This window comes from Alligator mississippiensis, chromosome 1 (assembly GCF_030867095.1).
Source record: "Alligator mississippiensis isolate rAllMis1 chromosome 1, rAllMis1, whole genome shotgun sequence".
In the NCBI taxonomy this organism is placed as follows: domain Eukaryota; kingdom Metazoa; phylum Chordata; order Crocodylia; family Alligatoridae; genus Alligator; species Alligator mississippiensis.
The window spans coordinates 137,714,333-137,734,206 of NC_081824.1; the positions used below are offsets into that span (position 1 = coordinate 137,714,333).

The window sequence follows — 19,874 nt, forward strand, 5'->3', positions numbered from 1 at the left end:
GTACTCAAACTGGAGCATCAAAACACCATGGCCATAACCCAAGACATAAGGCAACTTGAGAAATGGGAGTTCAACTGCATTTAGAAGCTTCATTCCAATGTACAGGCCCACAATACCTTAGACCATGTAGACAAAACGAGGGGCATGTGTGCACTACACTTTAAAGTGGGTTAAATGTTTTTCCAATGCTTCAATGGTATTGGTGTTTGCATGTGTTGGGAGGCATATTGCACAGTAATTCCAGCTGCCAAAGCAAACTCCTTGGCGTTTTAGTTTGATGCACCCCTAGCCGCGGAGCAAAGCGCTGGGCTCCGTGCAGCCAGGGGCTCTGCAGGAAGCTTGTGCAGGCAGCCTGGCAGCAGCCTAGGAAGGCAGGCTTCGCCCAAGAAAAATGGCAAGCCTGATCTTTTTTTCCCCCCCCACCCCTCTGGAACCAGCCTGCTTGCCTGAGCTGCACAGGGGCCCAATGCTTCACTCCACAGCTACAGTGCCCCATGGGACCATCTGAGCTGGGTGCCTATAGGTAAGTGCTGCCACTGCTGGAGGGAAGCACCAGCCCCCTGCCTGCAGCCCAGGGACTGCTCCGCCTGCTGGCAGCTCGCCCTCCCCTCCCTGCTGCCAGAGAGGCAGGTAAGTTCAGGTGTGTGCACAACACATGGGTTTAAAAGGCCCTAAATTGAAGCGGTGTTTTTAAAAACCAACCACTTCAATTTAGAGCCCCCATTTCATCTATACACGCCCTTATGCAATTGCTCTGATGTGTCAGATATGCATCTTGCTTCTAGGGAGCAATAACGGAACTTTTGCAAATGATTTCACTAACAACAGATACAGACATCAGATAGAGCAAATAGAGGAGCATATATTTTTAGTATTTATCCTCTAAAATGGGCAGGAATTGAAACTTAGTTAAATACGGTTATTATAACTATGTGAATATTGGTTTCTGTTAATACAAATTAAAGAAAAACTTAAAAAACAACCTGTTCTGGGACAAGGATTTCTAAAAAAAATAGTGCACTGTATATGCATTATCTGCAGCAGTTTTCGTTACTGATCACTAGTGCGCATGTGAAATGACAGAAGCATTTTACAGTGAAAATTTCTGTGGGGTTAGGATGGTCTTATTTACAAAGCAAAACTGGAGTGAGTGAACTGTTTTACCTTTGGTCAAAACACCAATAAGCATCAAGTCATTCAGATTTTTTGTTTTTTAAAGGAGAAAAGGCCATTCTGAAGAGTCAATGACAGCAGCAAAAACATTTGAGATTACTAAGTGGAGAGGAGCAGTAAAACACAGCTTCCCAAATTAAGGAGTCGTGGCAAACTCAGTTACTACAGATGGTATCTAACTGCAAAGGGGGGGTGCAAACCAACCAAAAATTGGGTTGCAACACAACAGAAACTAAGAACTACTGGACACAAAGAAGAGGCTCTTCTTCTACCTGTGAAGCCAATTAATGAAACAACCATATCTGGTAGCTCAGCACTTTCTAAAATGTGTTCAACTTTCCCCATTAAGAGTAGCGCTGAAGTTTCCTCTCAACTTCTCTTTAAAAAAAGGATAAATGAAGCTACGAATAGATACACATTTGAAGCTCTTTAGTGCTATACAGCAGATAGGAAGATTCTTTGCATGCCTTTCAAGCTCCAGTGACTGTAGAGGATGGCCAAGTGAACAGCAGAGAGTGATCAGCACGTGTGACCCTGCTCTACACCCTTGCTGAGGGGCACAGCATGTGGGAAGGTAGGGGGAAGAGAGCACTGTGGGATACCAGAGAACCAAGCAACCCCTTCCTCCATCACATTTTATAGAGGATATAGATGTTTTAGGAAGCCTTTCAAAAGAAAACGCTCCAAAGATGTTCCTTATTTATTGAGAATCATTTTTTAAATGCTTCTTTGGCTATGAACGTTATGCTTACTGTGTGGAATGCTTCAAATGTAACATCTGTCCAGATTAGAGAACTCTAACTACAGGCCTCCATAGCTGAATAAATTAATAGAGTATGTTTAAATTAAATACACAATTAGAATAAAATTATTTAGTAATATATTTTGAACTTCTTGGCTGCGTCCAGGTGAGCGCGGATGTGCAGTATATAGTAGAGGTGCACCAATACATCGGTCTGTATCATAATTAGCACCAATAAAAGGAAAACGGACATTATCAGCAATTGGCTTTTTTTGGCTGACATGGCCAATAACGTCACTGATGAATGCTGCACGCATATGCGCAGCTGCAACATGCACGCTGCCAGCGTGGCAGCTTGAAGAACAGCATCCAGCTAGTAAGTCTGTTGGGGGGGGGGGGGAGGAAAGGAAGGTGCAGAGATCAAGGCCCCCATGGTGAGGGAGGGAGTGGGGCCAAGGCAGGCACTGCCCAGCTGAGGTGAGCTGTGGGACAGCTGCAGCTCCGGGGGGTGGGGAGCATCTCCGCAGAGAGGGGGCGGTTCCCGGCACTACGCACACCCCCAGGGGAGGCATGGGTGCATGTGCCCCCCAGATCTGTGCATGGGGCAAGGGTGGGCTGCTGCTGCAGGCTGAAGCCAGGGACAGTGCTATGCTCTTCCTGGCAGGGGGTTTGGGCTGGGGCTGCCCAAGTCTGGGTTCCTTTTAAGATTCTGGAAGTTTGGACAAGTTATTAATTTTCAACCTGCCAAGACAAACAAAAATAAAAACTAATGGAATATCTTCAGTATGAAGAAGGGTAGCTGAAGGTACTTGGAAGAGCTAAGATCTACATTAAGGAGGATGCAGATTTTCCATGTTTTATACTTCACAAATATTGTGACCAGTGACCAGCCAGACAACCTATGTTGACTGATTATCCCCCACTACTACTGTTTTTACAAGGCACAGAAGTTACTTGAGGCTCTGTATTTAAGTTAACATTTATGTAGCATTTTATCACTTAAAAATGAAACAGGACTAACTTACAGTTAAGATCCGTATACTTGCTCTCCAGAGCTTGTACGTATGCTTCATATTGCTTCCACCTATTATAGGAGAGGAAAAGAAAAGACAAAAAATTTCTGAAACAGTTTGCTAAATCAAAAGTGGGTAAGTACACTCAGACTACACATGTGTACCATAACTAAAAAAAGAAGTCAGGAGGAAAATATGCAACTACACCTTGTTTATAGGTTAAAAATAAGGAAGTTACTTTTAGCCAGAAAAAAGGTTTAAAATTCTCAGCTCAAAAGAAAAACTTTCAGCTTTTAGAAAGACACTAAACAAAAATTACAAAGAATCCAAGAGGAACTGTTTGTGTTACTATGGACAAGTGCACAAACCCTTCATCATTTAATTATAAATGCAGGGAATATTTGATTTAAATATACGGTCCTTCAAAACAATCAAAACATTAAGTTCAGTAACACTAAGAGGATATGAAAAGTACAAAGACAAACAGCAGATGGTATGTCAAGATATTATTAATTACAAAGGAATTAGCATGCAATGAGGTTAAGAAACCACCAAGCTATTGAAACAGCTCAAAATTAATAATGTCTAAAGTTAATGAGCCAAATTTGACTAGTTTAGGCCAAAATAGTCATTGTGACTATTAATGTTAGCCATCTTTACCATAGCCAGGGACAACCCATGCAAATAATCCATGAATTCAGGGAGACTCATCAGAAGTCTAATCTAGTGTGCAAGCCACCAACCGAACACCAAAGTTTACAATAATAAAACTCTGGTCAGGTCAGAATCTTGGCCAAATTCTTAAGATGGGTGCCAGAAACTAGACTTCTGGATCCATAAAGGCACTCTGCTGCCAACTGAGATCCTGCCCTATGAAGAACTATTAAAATCTTGTCTTATTTAGCTTGGCAAAACAAGCGTTGAGAGAGAATGATCCCGCTATAAAAAGCTCAAAGGAGTAAACACCAGGGATAGAAAGAACTATTTAAATTGACATTGTTATAAGAACAAAAGAGTATAAAAGCTGGCCACTAATAAGTTTAGGCAGGAAATTGGAAGCTTTTAACTTTTAGAGGAACAAGGTTCTGGAATAACCTTCCAGGAATACTGGAAATAAACAACTTCATTATAAAATCTGATAAATTTATGAAAGTTTTTATATCAGGGATAGGCAACCGCTGGCATGGGTGCCAGAGTGTGGAACCCAAAGACATTTTGCTTGGCACACATGCCTTTGGCAGGGAAGGGGCTGGGGCTACATGGTCACAACAAGGATTAGGCCCTTCGTGGCTCCCTCACCATCTGCCCCAGGCATGCCAACATGTTACAAGTTGAAGTTACAGATGTTTTTGGCACTCTACCCAAAAATGTTGCAGACCCCTGTATTATAGGATGCTACTGCCTGCAACAGCATGGAACTAGACACAATAAACAAGGAGCCCACTGTCAAACCTATGTAATTAACTGAATGGGTGCCTTAAAGAGGTCTTATACAAAATAGCAAAGTCCAACATAAGAGAGTAGTTGACAATTATGAAAATCAGCAGTTTCAAACTTCTTCACACAAATCAACAAAATCTTTGCAGCTTCTCCTTGCTTATAAATATGCAAAGTGCTTTCCCTTTTGCCATGAAGTCTGAAAAAATAATGCACTCTGAGGTAAAATTATAAAAATTCAGTTGAAAGAGAGGGAGTGATCCGTCTCCAAATAAAAATTTTAGTACGTCTGAGATCACTTCACTTATCTCCTACAAAAAGCCCCCAAGAAACCTAGGTATTGGTAAGCCATGCTCTTACACTGAAAGAGTTCTTTGTTGAAGACCTGCTTCAATAGAAATCCCAAGTTTGACTCAAGCCAGGTAGGTATCAGTTAAGATTTGAATTACTTTATATACCAATTCTATGAAAACAACACATCATATCCATTCTTGATCTTGTCTTCTACATCTAAATCAGGAAGTTTTCTTTAGGTCTCAAATCCAATGCCTGCCCCTCCCCCCAAATCTTAAACATGCACAGTTAAAGGACTGTGAATACTGAACATACCCTAAACCTCAGGTATTAAAAAAGGCTCCAAAATATTTCAGCCAGTTCCTTGCAAGAGATTACCTTAAAGTCTAAATTTACATATAAACAGTTTTCATTTCATCCCTTTATTTAAACACTGTTCCATTGCACTATACACACCTTCAGACAAAAAACAAGATAGATAAGAGAGTATCTACAGAATAGACAAATCACCTTAATATTCAAGTTTTATGGCACACAAGGAAGCACCTTTATCTACTATTCAGAACTGTAGGGACTTTATATCAGCTCCATTCGAGATTCAGGAGATCTGAGCACAGGATGCTTACTGAAATTGACACTGAATGCTATTTAAAACAAAAACTTATCGTTCCCCAAATTTGCATTACGTAAACACAAAACTAGACCACAGTGGTTCTCTCAATCCCAAATTAAGTTCAATGAATTCTAGAAAAAACTCTCCAGTAGACATGTCGTCCTGGCCAAGACTATCAATTTTTCCTATCGTCTTGGAAATAATCTACCAGAACGTCTTGAAGTTTGGAAAACAAACCACCAGATTGTGACTGCAAAGAGAAAAAAACCCTTATACGCACACAGATGACAAAACCACCTTCACGTGTTACTGGGCAAGCTGGATAAGGGAGCATTTTTACTGAGGAGAGAAAGAAACTAGTCAGAGTGTTCTAGAGCCTTTGGGATGCCTGGAGTTAAAACATTCCTAAATCAGGAAGAACCCTACTATACAGCCAATCTTCAGTACCTCTGAAGGTTGAAACTCAAAAGCTAAGGAACACAATATCCAAGAATAAAAACCCTTCACTGAGAACATGTCATTTTTCAACTTTTGCATGGAAACAATAATCCTTCCCTGCAACAGCCTCTATTCTCTTCTCCAGGTAGAACCTGTCTGCAGCAGAAGCTGCAGTAAGATGTTATTTTCCCCCAAGACAAAAGTCATTGAGACAGAACAGCACCATTACAAGGTGACAAAAGCCCTTCCAAGAAAATTCCCCACTATAAAGTCTAGGATGGCGACCACATGCAGCCTGCCATGATAATCTAGGAGGCATGTCACAACTCATTATTCAAGTAATTCATTAAAATGAGAAAGGACTCGAAAAGCAAAGCGAGTCCTGTGCCCTTACTCTACAGTACCTGGCTAACCTGCACAAGCACCTGCGTGTGCTATCCATTTCCCACTTCCAAACAAAGAAAGCTTACATCTCATCAGAGCAGATCCCATGAGGGGCAACTCTCCATTGAAAGTGTTCCCTAAAGGTGACCTTCAACAAAGTTCGAGTTGTGCACTGCTAGGCTACCGAGATTAGCACCCACAAGAAAAACAGCTTGAAGTGCAGATTTACTCAAAATGTTATAAATGTAAAGAGCCAGATTTCCTAATTTACTCAGATGTATCTGCTTGTTTTGTGCAACATAAATGCTACTTTTTTACCACTATGAATACAGCAAAAAGCTAGGAAAAAAAGGAGATTCGTTTAATTTCTTGTTCTGCATAAAGTGCTGTATTTAACTTGAATATAAGATGACCTGGTATAGAAGACAACTGCCCAGTAATTAAGATTCTATATATGGAAAATTTATAAGTTTGTTATAATTCTCCAGGTATAGAATCTAATTGGAGGTTTGCCTTGATTTGCCACATCCCCCTGTCCCTCTCAGCAGGGAAAATACATCTGGGAGTCAGATAACACTTTACCCTTTGCTGCCTCCTGCAATCCCTGCCCCGCCTATCATCCCTCTTGATGTCTGCCAGACATTCAAGGCAGGTGAAGAAACAGGAATCATTGGAAATGGGGAAGTAAGGCCCAGCTCAGCTATGGGAGTGAAGAAGTAAAAATGTATTCAAAGTAGTAGCTAACCATGACTTGAAAGAGTTAGTACTGAGAGGGATTGCATACAACAGGCACTACCAATTCAGATGAACTGCACTAACCTATCCTTGTGGTAGGTTCTATGCTTATCACCACGTGGGTCTTGTGTTTTGTAGTCATGCTCAGTGTTGGCTGTATGTAATCAATGTCATAGCTGGCTTCTATTTCTGAGCACATGCTGCTTTTGGAAACAGTTTAATAATAGATAATGTATTTAATGATGTTTCCTTGTATGCAAACAAGACAAGACAAGGGGCTCCCCTCCATGCTGATTGGGAGAAAAATCTCATTTTATAGTCTAGTAGTGTCTATTAGGAGGCTTGCATAGTATTCCTTATTTGATCTGGCTTTTCTTATGCTTTTTTTATTTAAAACTGAAGTGCCTTCTAGTATCAGTATCTTCCTCTCTGCATAGAAACAGTCTTTAAATCAAGACTGGATAGCTTTTTAGAGGTTTACTCATACAAATTAGGATAAATTATAGTTGTAACCGAGTGAAATTCTATGGTTGTGCTGTACAGGAGAAAAGACTAGATAATCTAATGATTTCTAAACTTAAAATGATTAATCCATAATTAGATATTTCTTAGACTAATGCCATTCTTGTAATTCTTTGAATCCTTTCCCCATTTTTCAATATCCTAAAATAATCTGTACATTTGACTTTTCCTCTGGCTTGCCCCAGTCAAAAAGTATCTTATTTAATTCTACACCCTTACTTGTCCATATATACATTAAGGAGTGAAAAGCCAAAGAAACACAAGCATTAACAAAATAATCCTCTGAGAAGATGGGCACTGTTCCAAAACTGTTTTACTTACAAAAAAGAATTCACATCTACAAGTACGAAGAAGTGCATATTTGCTAGTAGAGCCTAATACTATAATTGACATTTTTAAAAGTATAGATCAGCATGGACATCTATCTTTATCCACTACTAGGAGACGGACCTTCAGAGTTAAGTGCTCTCAGGCCAGAGCAACAAGATGACTGGAGTCAAGGAAATCCAGTTGCTTTTGCTTCTGCCAAAGCAGTTTCATCATAACTCTCTAAGCAACCTTCCCCAAAAGATGATTTGGGACAGTGTAATTATTGAGCATGTCAAGACAGCATCCTGAGCAACCATTTCCTAACCATTTTTAGAAAGCCGACATCTTGGCCTTTTCAAGAGAAATGAGTTAACAGTCAACTCCAACGAGTATTCCTAGCTATGTCCCCCAGCCAAGTGATAGGCTTACCCTGCAAATTGCATCCTGACTATCCTCCAAAAATCTCAGCAAACAAGATCAGTCAAAGTCTGCAAGACTGTGCTTATTATGCTTATGTTTGTTAACACAGACATAAGCAGCCTGATCAAAATCAAGGCAGATTTTTCTGCAGAGATTTCCTTAAACAGTAATCTCTGGCTAAGAGTATAACCTTATGGAAGCAAGCAGGAGGAGATAATTAACAGATGAGTTCTCTCCCAAGTTGACTACCAGACAAGATGCCAAGAGCAATGAAGCAAAAAACTAAAAATATATTTATAAAAATGACTCTCATACATCTACAAAGCAAATGAACAAAAATGCAAACAGAAAATCAAAAGGGCAAACACATGTTAAACTATAATAATACAGTAACTGCAACTAGATTAACAAAGCACCGAAACCACTGGTGAAAGCGTAGCAGCAGCTTTAATAGTAACTATGAATACAAGGGTACTATTCAAGAAAGGCATGAATTTTAACACAGCATCCCTCCACCTGTTAAACTGTAACAGCAACAGCTCTAAATTAGTTATGAATACAGGAGCAATAATCAAAACATACACCAAAAACGCGTTTTAAGCATAGTTTCTGCTCCTTCAAACACAGCTCTCATAAAAAGGAAGATAACCGACCATGGTAAAATGGTATTTCCCTGAAACCAAAAATGCCATTTTAGGAGTGTTCCTACATGCACAGGCTACTGTAATAAACCTCTGATTGTTCCTGGATGAAAAAAGATTTAGTTAACCAGATTGTTCATCTCAGAACTTTGAAGATATTATGGGAAAGAAAGTTTTAATCTCTTGCACAGCCAGAATTTTAAAATTTATGCTTCAGCTACTCAGATTTAGAAACAGACTTCCACTGTTACAAATCTACCTGGCTTCCCTCTCACTGCAGAAGTTACAAGTGATTAGCATACCATATAAGCAGCATAAAGCCAAAGGAAAGAAAGTTTTGGACATTCATCAATAATCGAGTAGAAGAACAAAAACAGGTATTTCAATATAGTGCAATCACATACACCTTAAACATGAAGAATGAGAATACTGTGTGAAGATATAAAAGGGAATGTAGACAACTGCACTGCATGGCCCGCCTGACTAGACATTAATTACTAGGTGATTATGTTTGGGTTTGTAAACTTTCACCTCACTGCCCAAAACAAATATGGAAACTTTGATAATCCTAACAGCTTTTCAAAATAAAAATTACTAGTCCACAAAATTTGCTCCAGACATATTACCATAGCAGGTGCACACAAACTTTATTCACCAATAAAAATCTACTTAGCCCAGGCTAGTGAAAGAGCAGATATAGCTGGGGGTGGGTTTGCTATTAATCACTTCAAAAGTGGATAAAAACATTTTAATTGAATATATTAGAACAAATTGTTCTTGAGCAATTTGTTTAAGTTTAGATGCTTTGCCCAGCATTTCTTCCAACATCATTCCTTCTCTCCTTCGGTCATGGCTTTCCCCATATCTGTATCAATAAAGGGACAGCAGCAAAGGGAAATGTAATAGAACACCAACCTTTAAAAAGCTGAAGCCTGCAATTTGAAGCTTCTAACACTACATTAGGAGCAAGGAGGGAGAGAGAGAGAGCGAGCGAGAGAGAGGGGAAAAAGAAAGAGTACCTGCAGTGCCACTTCCTAAAATCAGAACCTATTGCAAAACCATAAGATCTTACTGAGATGCCCATATGCCTTTATAGTTTTGTCTTCTCTGCTGATAGCTTCCCTCCCTGTTTTTATTTTTCTCCAATACATTTGTAGGGTCAAAAGGAGCGACAGTGATTAAGATGAACTGGGTATGCAACTGCTAGTACATCTGCAGTCTCATGCAGGATGCAAATGCTTATCAGGCTTATGCTACAAAACCTGTAAAGAGGAGACGAGCAAAGCCAACGTGAAGATGCGATTTCCACAGTAAGTGCTAGAACCTTCAACTGGTATTAGACACTCTGCATAGCAACAGAATAGACCTGTGTCTATAAAAACTAATGGATGGAGCACAGAATTAACCTAAGTCTAAACAGCACCAGACAACACCATTTTAACAAGGCACATCTGTTAGAAGTGCACCTGCATTAACAAAGCCCTATGCACACACCCAGTAAGCTCCAAATCAAAAAAAAAAAAAACAGGCTGTGTGGAACTTCTGGTAAATGATTTAGCTTTCAAAGATGTCACTAGATTTTAGTGTGTGAAGTCTATCTAGTTAATGGACATATTTATTTTATTCTCCATTAGAAATAAAAATATTATCCATAAACCATCTGAGATGCTCTGCATACATACAAAAAATGAACATTCTCAAAAGGCACCAGAGAGGAATTAAGACATATTATAAGTATTCTAAGAAAAGTAACTTCAGGTAAATCACTGGCATTCCTAAATATTAAATATTAAACTTGAATATTACCATTTAGTAAATATCCTGATACCCGAGGAAAAGAAGAAGCAGACAAACAATCAAAGGAAGAAACCCCGCAAAAGATGAGAAGAGACCTATGCCAAAAGTGGAAGATAATATTCTTTTCCCAGCCACTACATGAGGGCATTTTAAAATTGTTTCAAAACTATTAGCCAGAATCTAAGGTTTTTTAAACAGAAGTTGCACTATATTTTATTATTGTTAATTCAGTTAAATCAGCGCAAACTTGTGTGGACAGTGAAATTAATTCACAACAAAATGTTCCCACTGATCAAGAAGTGGTTAATTTTATGAAAAAATTATAAAAACATGAAATGTAAAGAATTTGATTTCTTTTAAAAGCAGTTGCCTCAACCAAATCATAATGCAGCAGTAAAACTGAAATATACACTCCATTAATAATCTTATATTCCAGATAGACAACCTGACCTTAAAACCAAACTTTATCTGGTGTTTACACATCTATATTGATAGCCAGTTAGAAATACAGAAAGACATTTCTGATCTACGTACACATAACTTTGATGAAGGTCTGGTAAGAATCTACTTCTTAAGATTGTATGTATAATCTATTCTCATTTTCTGACCTACCATGCTATAAATCAAACAGCCTATTTATTACCAAGCAGTATAGCAATGATAGGGATTTTATTAAATCTTAAATTAACAGCCAAATATAGAATTTACTGTGGACCCAATAAACACACATGTGAAAAGGAAGCATTGGCAATGCTACTAAACCCAATGTCATCTAGGCCTGGCTAAAATAGTTTGAGGGGCAAGGATTTGTTGACAGACATAAATGAGTTCATACCCATCAAAAGCTTTACATGCGTGTGTAAAAGTAGAAGGCTATTTTGCTAAATTAATCATAATTGGCTTTTTATAGCATAAATAAATTAGGTACTGACTTGTCTATACTAGGAAATGAATGATCCATTAGCTGACAGTGGTTGTCAGGAAAAATTTTAATACTATCTTCCCACATTTAAGTGGTTTAATGGCTAGCATATATGCTATAAAATGTTCATCTACAAAGCCAAAAGGAGCCTTACATGCCAGGACTGCGCCTGGCACTGCCCCCTCCCTGCCCCACAACAGCAGGATTGGACCCCAAGTCCTGATACTCCACCTGCATACTAGGACTGGGCTCTCGGGTCCAGCACCACCCCTGTATGACCCTGTACACTGAGATTTGGCATCCAGCATGCAGGGCTTCCAGCTCCCCACAGGCCTAAAACTTTGGCAGCAGGGAGTACGGCCACTGCTCCCCTGCCACAACATTCTAGACCTGTGGGGAGCCCCATAGGCCAGATCTGGCCTCTAGGCCAGGAGTTGAGCACCCCTTATCTATACCCTTACAGAAAGAGATGCATTTAATCAGATTCTATCACTTATGACATTGGCTTTAATCTTGTGTATTCTAACAGCTAAACAATACAATTTAAAAGGAGCATCAACTGCTGCTCACAATGACCACCAAGAATATTTTTCTAAGTGCACACCAAAAGGAAAAAAAAAAAAAAATTATTCAGGCATAGACCAGACAGCCTCAAATGTGTATGTAATTTGTTGTATCAGTTGAATTTACAGACCCTTGCAACCTGCCACTTTATCACAATACAGGAAATGTTACAGCTAAATTCAGTTTTCTAAGTTTCTAACCATTTTCCTTACTAAAGCAATATTTGAAAAAGCAAACCAATCAGGATGGATATTCGAGCACTGATCCCACCCCCAACCCAGATGACAGTAATCCATAGGACTCGGGAAACAAACTACTGATTTTCCCCCTGACATCCAGGTGATGTTAGAACCAATTTCTGTCTTTGGGATTAAGCACTGCCAGACCACTGAAAGATCCCTCCTAAATAGCCGCCCACAGCAAAGCCAGCAACATCACCTCCCTATGAGGATCTGCAGATGACCCAATGCACTGAAATACAGTACTTCTGTATTTTAATCCTGTCTTTCATATTCTAATCCTCCTATGCACTTATTATTTTGGCCTTAGTTTACACATTTAAATCAAATATATTTACCCAACTCATAGAAATACGGTGATCATGCTAAAACAATTACCATGTACAATATACTAAAAGCCAACCACTACTTCATCTATTCAGCATCTCAGTGCTATCCTGTTCCACTATGCTCGAACCCCTGAAAAACCATTTATAAATTCCTTGGAGTTTCAGATCAGCAGACTTCCTATGCCTGAAGAAGAGAGACTATGCCCAAAAGCTTGCTTAGAACTTGTGTCCAACTACTCAGTTGGTCTAATAAAAGATATCACATCTACTCAAAGAACCTTTTCTGCCATTTATAAGAGACTCCTCCCCACTGATTTTTGTGATTCTGTCTTAAAGCTAAGGCTGACACCACATTGCGAACAGTAGATATGTTAATGTGCTTTTTTCAAAAACTCATGCAGGGTGGAATAAGATCGCAATCAGATGTCTATCAAGTGGAATAGGAGTTGGTCCTAAGCATCAGAAGTTACCAATGTGCCCCATGAGGACTTTAGTTTAGAACTACTCACATACAGCAGTAAATAATAAAAATATTAACTCTACGTACAATTAGTATTACCAAATATTGTACGTGACCAGTGTATGGAAATGTTGAAAAACAGAGCCATCAAACCTAATCTCTACAATAAACCATAGCTACAGAGAGTCAACATTACACTTGTTATCACCAACCTCTCCTAACAAGAGATACAATAATCTATTCTTTGGAACAATTCATTTTGGAAACAAATAATTCCTCTTTAAATTTCCAGCGAATTCATCTAGGGTGTCATTTTTCTCAGTAAACTCTTTGATGATATTTCTCTTGTAATTAAAAAAAAAAAAGAAAGAAAAAGAGGCAAGCTACCAGTTTCTTAACTTAAATGATTATTTCAAAACCTACAACAGAAGTGTTCTGTATGGCACAGAGCTATAATGAAGGTCAGGGAGGTTTTCAAGACAAGGACATCACAAATGACAGAAAAGCAAGAGATTCTATGTTTCCTTTGAGAATTTGGGGTTAAATTTTGACTTAGAAAAAGTTACTGCTTTTACAGCATAAGACTGTTTAATACTTTACCTTAGGATCAGTTCATCTCTAGGCAAAACCTTAAAATCTGCTTCACTAAGGCGAACCTATAGAACAAAAACAGAAATCACAATTTAACTACTTTCCCCTGCTGCCAAAATAAAAGAAAGATCAAAGTAAATACTGTGTCAAACTTACTTTCTTTGGGAGTGGTTCTTCATTAGTCATTGTGAACTCTGAGAAAGGGGGGAAAAAAAAGTTACTTATTTTGATTTGGTTCAGTTACTGTTTAAGGACTGTTCTGTCACCTATAGCCTGACATTGCATTATGTTCCTGTCAGTGAGGACAGATGACTGAAATACACAGACATACACGCGACTGAAGTACATACACGCGTGCACACACGACTAAAGTACGTACACACACACTTATCTACACTGCAGCATTGACATTCCACCACACCCAACCTGCAGACACACCTGAAACCCAAAGGCTTGCCATAAAGCCACTCTGGGCTCACCCCCAGCAACTGCTCTTAAGTGTGTGCTTCAGAGGAGCCTCATCAGCAAGCTCCTGGATTTAGAGAGGTGCCTGCAGGAGTGAGCAGGCCTGTTTTGAGCAAAGGATTGAACTAAACGACCTCCTGACCGCAGAACTCTTAAGAAAGGGAAGTATTTCCCCCCCATGGTTCCATTTGTGGACAAAAACCATGACCTGAAATTTTGTTTCAATCTGTGAAAGCTTTGAAAGAATTAGAGCCACATAGTCCTGACTTTACCAGCTGCTGGTAAACCTCTACCTGCTGTCAGCCAAAAGAATCTCAAATTAATCCACATTACAGGAGGGAACAAAGTGACCCCTATATTTTGGTGGCCTACTAGTCTCCACCATAAAACTTGTTGCAGGTACGTTTTAGTAACGTGTCCAATATTCAGATCTGACCTTAGAAATCGAGCAGGGAAGTAGCCCCAGGGTTAGAGAAAGGTCTCTTGTTTTTTTTTTTTCCATCGGTTAAGATATAAACTATTAAACCTTTCCCATCAGCTAACTTTGTTCAAGAAAATACTGGCAACATACCCAAGTAAAACCAAATACGGACATCCTAAAGAGCAATGAAAATATTGCTGCAGTGGCACACTGGGAATACTGGGTGCTAGTGCATTAGGAAAGAGCCAATGCAAAAAGAAAGAGATTCTCCAGCTTGTAGACCCAGCACATCACATGACAGCTGAGAAAACTGCCTACTGACATCCTGTAGCTCAAGTGGCAGAAGCCTGCTGCAGCACTGAAGCTTTAGAATGGAAACCCAGGTGATGATCCTCCATGAATAAAACCCTTTATTTTTTAAGACTAGACATTTCCCCTCAAAATATTAGATGTTCAGGCTGCAAAGCCAAACATTCTGATTTAAGAGGTGACAAGTATACCTGACCTAGGCAACCATAATAGTGTGCCCCTGGGGCACGTGCTTTACAATACGCTACTAAAACATGTCATTTTTTCCTATAGGTACAAGGTCACAGTGCACAGGATGAAACATAGGGGGCAGAATTCAAGTTGCATGAAAAACTATAAAACTTGACATTCCTTCACTTCCTGTTGCTTGGTTTTGAAACCCAAGATGTACTTAACACAGCCTGTAGGGTGGTGTTTTGGTTGTGGTTTTTTTTTTGTGGGGGGGGGGAGAAGCGCTGTTTGGGGGGGTTTTGAGCATTAAATGTTTATAAATGTCACTCCTGCACCAACCCTGTACCACAGGCAGCAGCACTGGCCCCATCTGGAGAAGCATTAACAAGTTCCTCAAATCTGGCAGGGCTGAGAGAGCTGCTTCGAGTTAAAACGCCAACCCTGGATGTTTTGCGCGTGCTCTTTTGGCAGTATATGGCTGCATTCAGCAAGCTGACTGAGAACCCGGCTGGAGTGGACACCGTCGGGGTCTTCCTCTCCCCTGGGAGCGAAGAGTCGGCAGGGGCAAAACCCCGCTGCCACAACAGTCTCTCCGGAGACCAGACTCGGTGCTTCCTTGAAGGGAGAGGGCGAAAGGCCCAACGCATCAGCTCGTCCTCCTTCCCTTTTGCTCCCCGCCACCCCACCCCCTGCTCCTGGCGGGGCTCTCCCCCTCCCGCCAACCGCCCCCGCACGTGGGGGGAGGAGGGGCTGCAGGCCGCGCACAAAATGGCTGTGGAGGCCTCGGCTCAGCCCAGGCAGGTCACTCACCTCCCCCCGCGGCGCGGAGGCCCGGCGCTCCCCGCGCACCGCCTGCCCGGGCCCGGCCCGTCACATCGAGGGCGGAGCGCCCCCCGCGCCCGCGCTGTCCGCCTGGACGGGCGCCCGCCGCTGCCCCTGCTCTTTCTCTTGCCCCCAACGCCGCCGCTGCCGCCGCCGCCGCCACCGCTCCGAGCCGAGCCAGGCCAAGCCGGGCCGCCCGCACCGCCCGCTCTTTATTTGCGGATTCTCTGCGCTACAAAATGGCGCCCAAGGAGGAAATGAGCGCCCGGCCGCCCCGCCCCACCCCGCCCCTCCCCACAGCGCCGGGACTACTTCCCTCCCGCCGCCGCTCTGGGCGCTGCCCCGCTTGTGGGGCCGCGCCCAGCATGCTGGGGCGGCGCGGAGGGATACGGGCGACGGCGCGAACCACCTGCCGGAGTGAGGACGCTAGTGGAAGGGCACAGGGATGGGACTGAGCACTCTACTCGCCCGCGCTAGGGCTGGAGCTAGGGCGCCCCGCAGGAGAGGGGCACGGGAGTAGGGGTAGGGGTGGTGGTACCTTCCTTAGCCCGATAAAGGGTATTCGTACCCAAAAGCTTGCAAAGAAGAGTTTTTTCCAACTATTTGAGTTAGTCTAATAAAAGACATCAGATTTATGCAAAGAACCTCATCTGCCATGGGCAAGGCAATGGCTCCAGTGTCTAGCTCAGCGCGAGCTTGGACCTGGCCTTTCCCCTGGGTGCCACCATCCATCTCAATGTTTTGGCCCTACAAGCTATTTGAGTGGTGTGGAGCCAACCCCCCCACCGCTGGGCAACTCTAACCTGCTGGGGTTCCCACAGAATGGGAAATTTGGCAGTCAGCTGCCAGGGCCCCCTACTGCCAGTTTTTCAGTAAGGGGGAGGGGAAAGAGCACTGCAGGCTGGGGGACGTGGCTGTGGAGGCTGGATCTGGACCCCAAACCACAGGTTGAGTGCTCTTTCTGTATGCCAGTGGGTCCCAATCTGTGCTACATGTACTACCAGTGGCATGTAGACAACCTGTCAGTGGTAGAGATTTGTTATAATTATATGACAAAACTTTGCAGGTGGTACTTAAGGTCTTTTCCAGCCCCTTACAAGGTTGAACTGAAAAATTTGCTGGTAGTACTTTAGGTTGTATCATTTTAAATTGGTGATGCATAATCTGTCAACATTTAGGAACTGCTGCTATGTGCATTTTTCTCCAGGGTGGGTATGCAACAGTCACTCTGGCCTACCCCTGTGCAATATGCCAGGAAGCAAGTTGTGCAAGGAGATACTGCAATCCCAAATTGGAAGGTACTGAAACATTTCTGTGGGGTCCAAGTGTTGGAAAGCCATTTAAGTGAAGCCTACATCAGTCTGTAAAGGCAGTTTCCTCTGCACAGCTGCTTTATCAGACAGATGTTGTGTGGTTCTGTGTTTCTTACCCATGTCCTGCACACCCCTGGCCCATTTTTGCTGTGCTGGGTGTGTCACTACCTTCTTCCTCCCAGCTACTTTGATCTGAGGAGCAGTTCAGTCTGAATCACAGTGATTAAACACATGAGAGCAGTGAGTTGCGTGGGACAGCGTCAAGGGAGTTGAGTGCACAGACCAGGGAATCGCACCCAATGCTAATAAGGCAATTCTCGGAAAGAGCCAGTCACCAGCCATGACTGAGTTTCCCTGCTCCCTACTGACTCAGCCAAGAGATCCTCATGTCAGAGAAGTGGGCAGGAATACAGAAAATCTGAAAGTGAACAGTATAACTGTATCTGCAATCTTCTTCCCCACCCCTCCCACATGTGCATGCACACAGGTGTGGGAGTCTGGAACTTGCCTTAAAACAATAAGAACAGATCCTAAGGGCCCCAAGACCTCACCACCAGGTAGAGCAAAGAAATCACAAAACATGCTTGCCATGTAGCTACTCTTATTAATATTGCCTGATAGCCAAATCCCCATTAACTGGTGTACAATTTGAAGGAACTTGTTTTGGCTTCCCTTGTACTTATTCAAGCAAAATAAACACCCAGGCTGACTCTGGGAGCTAACCCCCCCCCCCGTAGTTGCTTAATCAGAGCTGCCTAGTTGACAAGTAAGTGTGTCCCTCCCGATACAAGGGACAAGAGGTTCTGCTGGCCTAAATGCATCTGCTGCTTGTGCAGCTAGGTTGCATGACTGAGGACTCTCCAGTAGTGATGCAGAAAGAACTTACCCGCTTTCTGTTGTTAACTCTGTGGTATTTCACTCCTAGTAATACCACAAAGCTAAAGCAGCATAAACATTTGTCGCTAGAGGGCATATGACATATAGGAGATGGTTCTGCTAGTAAGAAGTGGTTATTTCCTTATTCAGTTTTCAGAGCATTACTCCTCTTTAAATTACTTGACAGTGTCACACTAAAGTATTTCAGGGAAATGCAGGACCCATCTTCAAAAATATTTAAATCAAAGTGTTTTGTCACAAATTTAAAGTCACACTTCATTCTCTAGGACTTCAGAAACTGAAGAGATGCTACATTTCGCTTGTTCTCCTTTTCCCTCCCCCCCCCCGACCATTCCACCACACTTGCCTTGCAATGTTCTTTAAAGATGTCCAATTCTGTATTCATTAGTAATATGCGAGGGGTATAATATAGTCTGAAGGCTGCCAAATTGTAGGCACAGCCCTTGATAGGAACACCAAGGTAGTAAATAGAATACTTCTGGATTTGTTCATGCAACAGTGAGATGGACAGAGGATAATTCTACAAGTGCAAAAAGAAAAGATTTGCCAGCTTGTTTATTTAACCCTACAGAATAAGTTCAAGTGAGCTAATTAGTTGGGCAGAATGAGAGTGAACCAGGTAAATACAAGAGTGTAGTATTAATTCAGCAAAGCTCTTAATATTCCTCCTGCCTTCATATTTTCTGTCCCTTCAAATTACAGGAGATTTAAAAAAAAATAAATAAATAAAATTTTAAAAAAAAGTGTAAAAAAGCATCAAGGTCTATCATTTATTCTAGTGTTTCTTTCAAAAATGACAAAATCTTCAAGGTCTAGACTATTAGTAACAGGTACATTGTTCTGCTGAGTAAGGCCCAATTTCAGTTACAGCTTCTTGGTCCTATGTTAGTACAAATAAAATGCAATGCAACATTCATTCTACATTTTTTTTTTTTTTTTTAAAGTTTGCTGTTGCCCCCTCCTCCCCCCACTCATGTGCAAACAAAAGTATGCAATGGAGAATAGGTATAGATTTCTCTCACCACCTGTATGAATATTCTGTGCCACATTTGCATAACAGCTGACATGCAAGGATGGAAAAAAAAAAAAAAAAAAAAAAAAAAGTATTCAGAGTGAAAGAGGAACACCAGTAAAATAGTCCCACAAGTTAAATGCAAAAAGATACTTAAATATTTTAAGATGCCATTAAACATTTTACTTCCAGGAAGCACAATAGTGTTGCAACATTAGTAGTTTTATACTTCTACAGTATAGTGTTTCCTCCCCCCCACAGTTGTTCAAGATGTATTAGTGAGATCAGATGATCTATTTAAAAACAAAAACCCAACAAAACTCTCTCTGTGCACCTGCTTTTCATGGCAAAGTTGGGAAATGTACTGAATAAATCACATTGTGGCCCTAAAGAATCAGGAAGTATGCAGCACCCACTATTCCAAGGTGGGTCCCAGAAAATTACTAGCCAAACACAAACTTACTTAGCTTCCAAGGTCAGTCCAGTTCTGTGGACTATGGTTATTGACAGTCTGAGTACTGCTTTTAATCTCCTCAGCCTGTTATAGGTTCTATGAATGCTGGACCTGCACATTAATCCAATTATCCTACTGCTAAGGAGCTTGAGCATGAACACTTCTTTCTTGCTTAGCTTTGTTTTGCTTTTAATGTTTCAACATGGAGATCAATTATAAAAACAAAACATGTTAAAATACTTTCTAGGCATAAAAATCATTCTTTTATTGACATTTTAAAATGCATCTTAAAGGTTCTGTTACTATTATTCTCCTGTTCTCACCTAATCTCCTCTTCTTTCTGGTTCCTCAGTTCAGCTGGTACTACCCCTTTTTTGTGCCTGGTGT

General features: G+C 41.3%; 1 protein-coding gene across 3 annotated transcripts in view; it reads right to left on the bottom strand.

Annotated features, from left to right (window-relative positions):
- WTAP (WT1 associated protein) overlaps positions 1-19,874 on the bottom strand; it is a 42,700-nt gene that overhangs the window by 20,293 nt on the left and 2,533 nt on the right. For 2 of the 3 annotated variants that reach the window (XM_059714573.1, XM_059714574.1), the window contains exons 2-4: positions 13,780-13,817; positions 13,633-13,688; positions 2,941-2,999 (exon numbers count right to left, since the gene is read on the bottom strand). In XM_059714573.1, the coding sequence (XP_059570556.1) occupies positions 2,941-2,999; positions 13,633-13,688; positions 13,780-13,817 (153 nt within the window). Of the gene's footprint in view, positions 1-2,940; positions 3,000-13,632; positions 13,689-13,779; positions 13,818-15,799; positions 16,049-19,874 lie in introns of those variants that run through there. The other variant, XM_014596783.3, reaches the window with a different exon arrangement.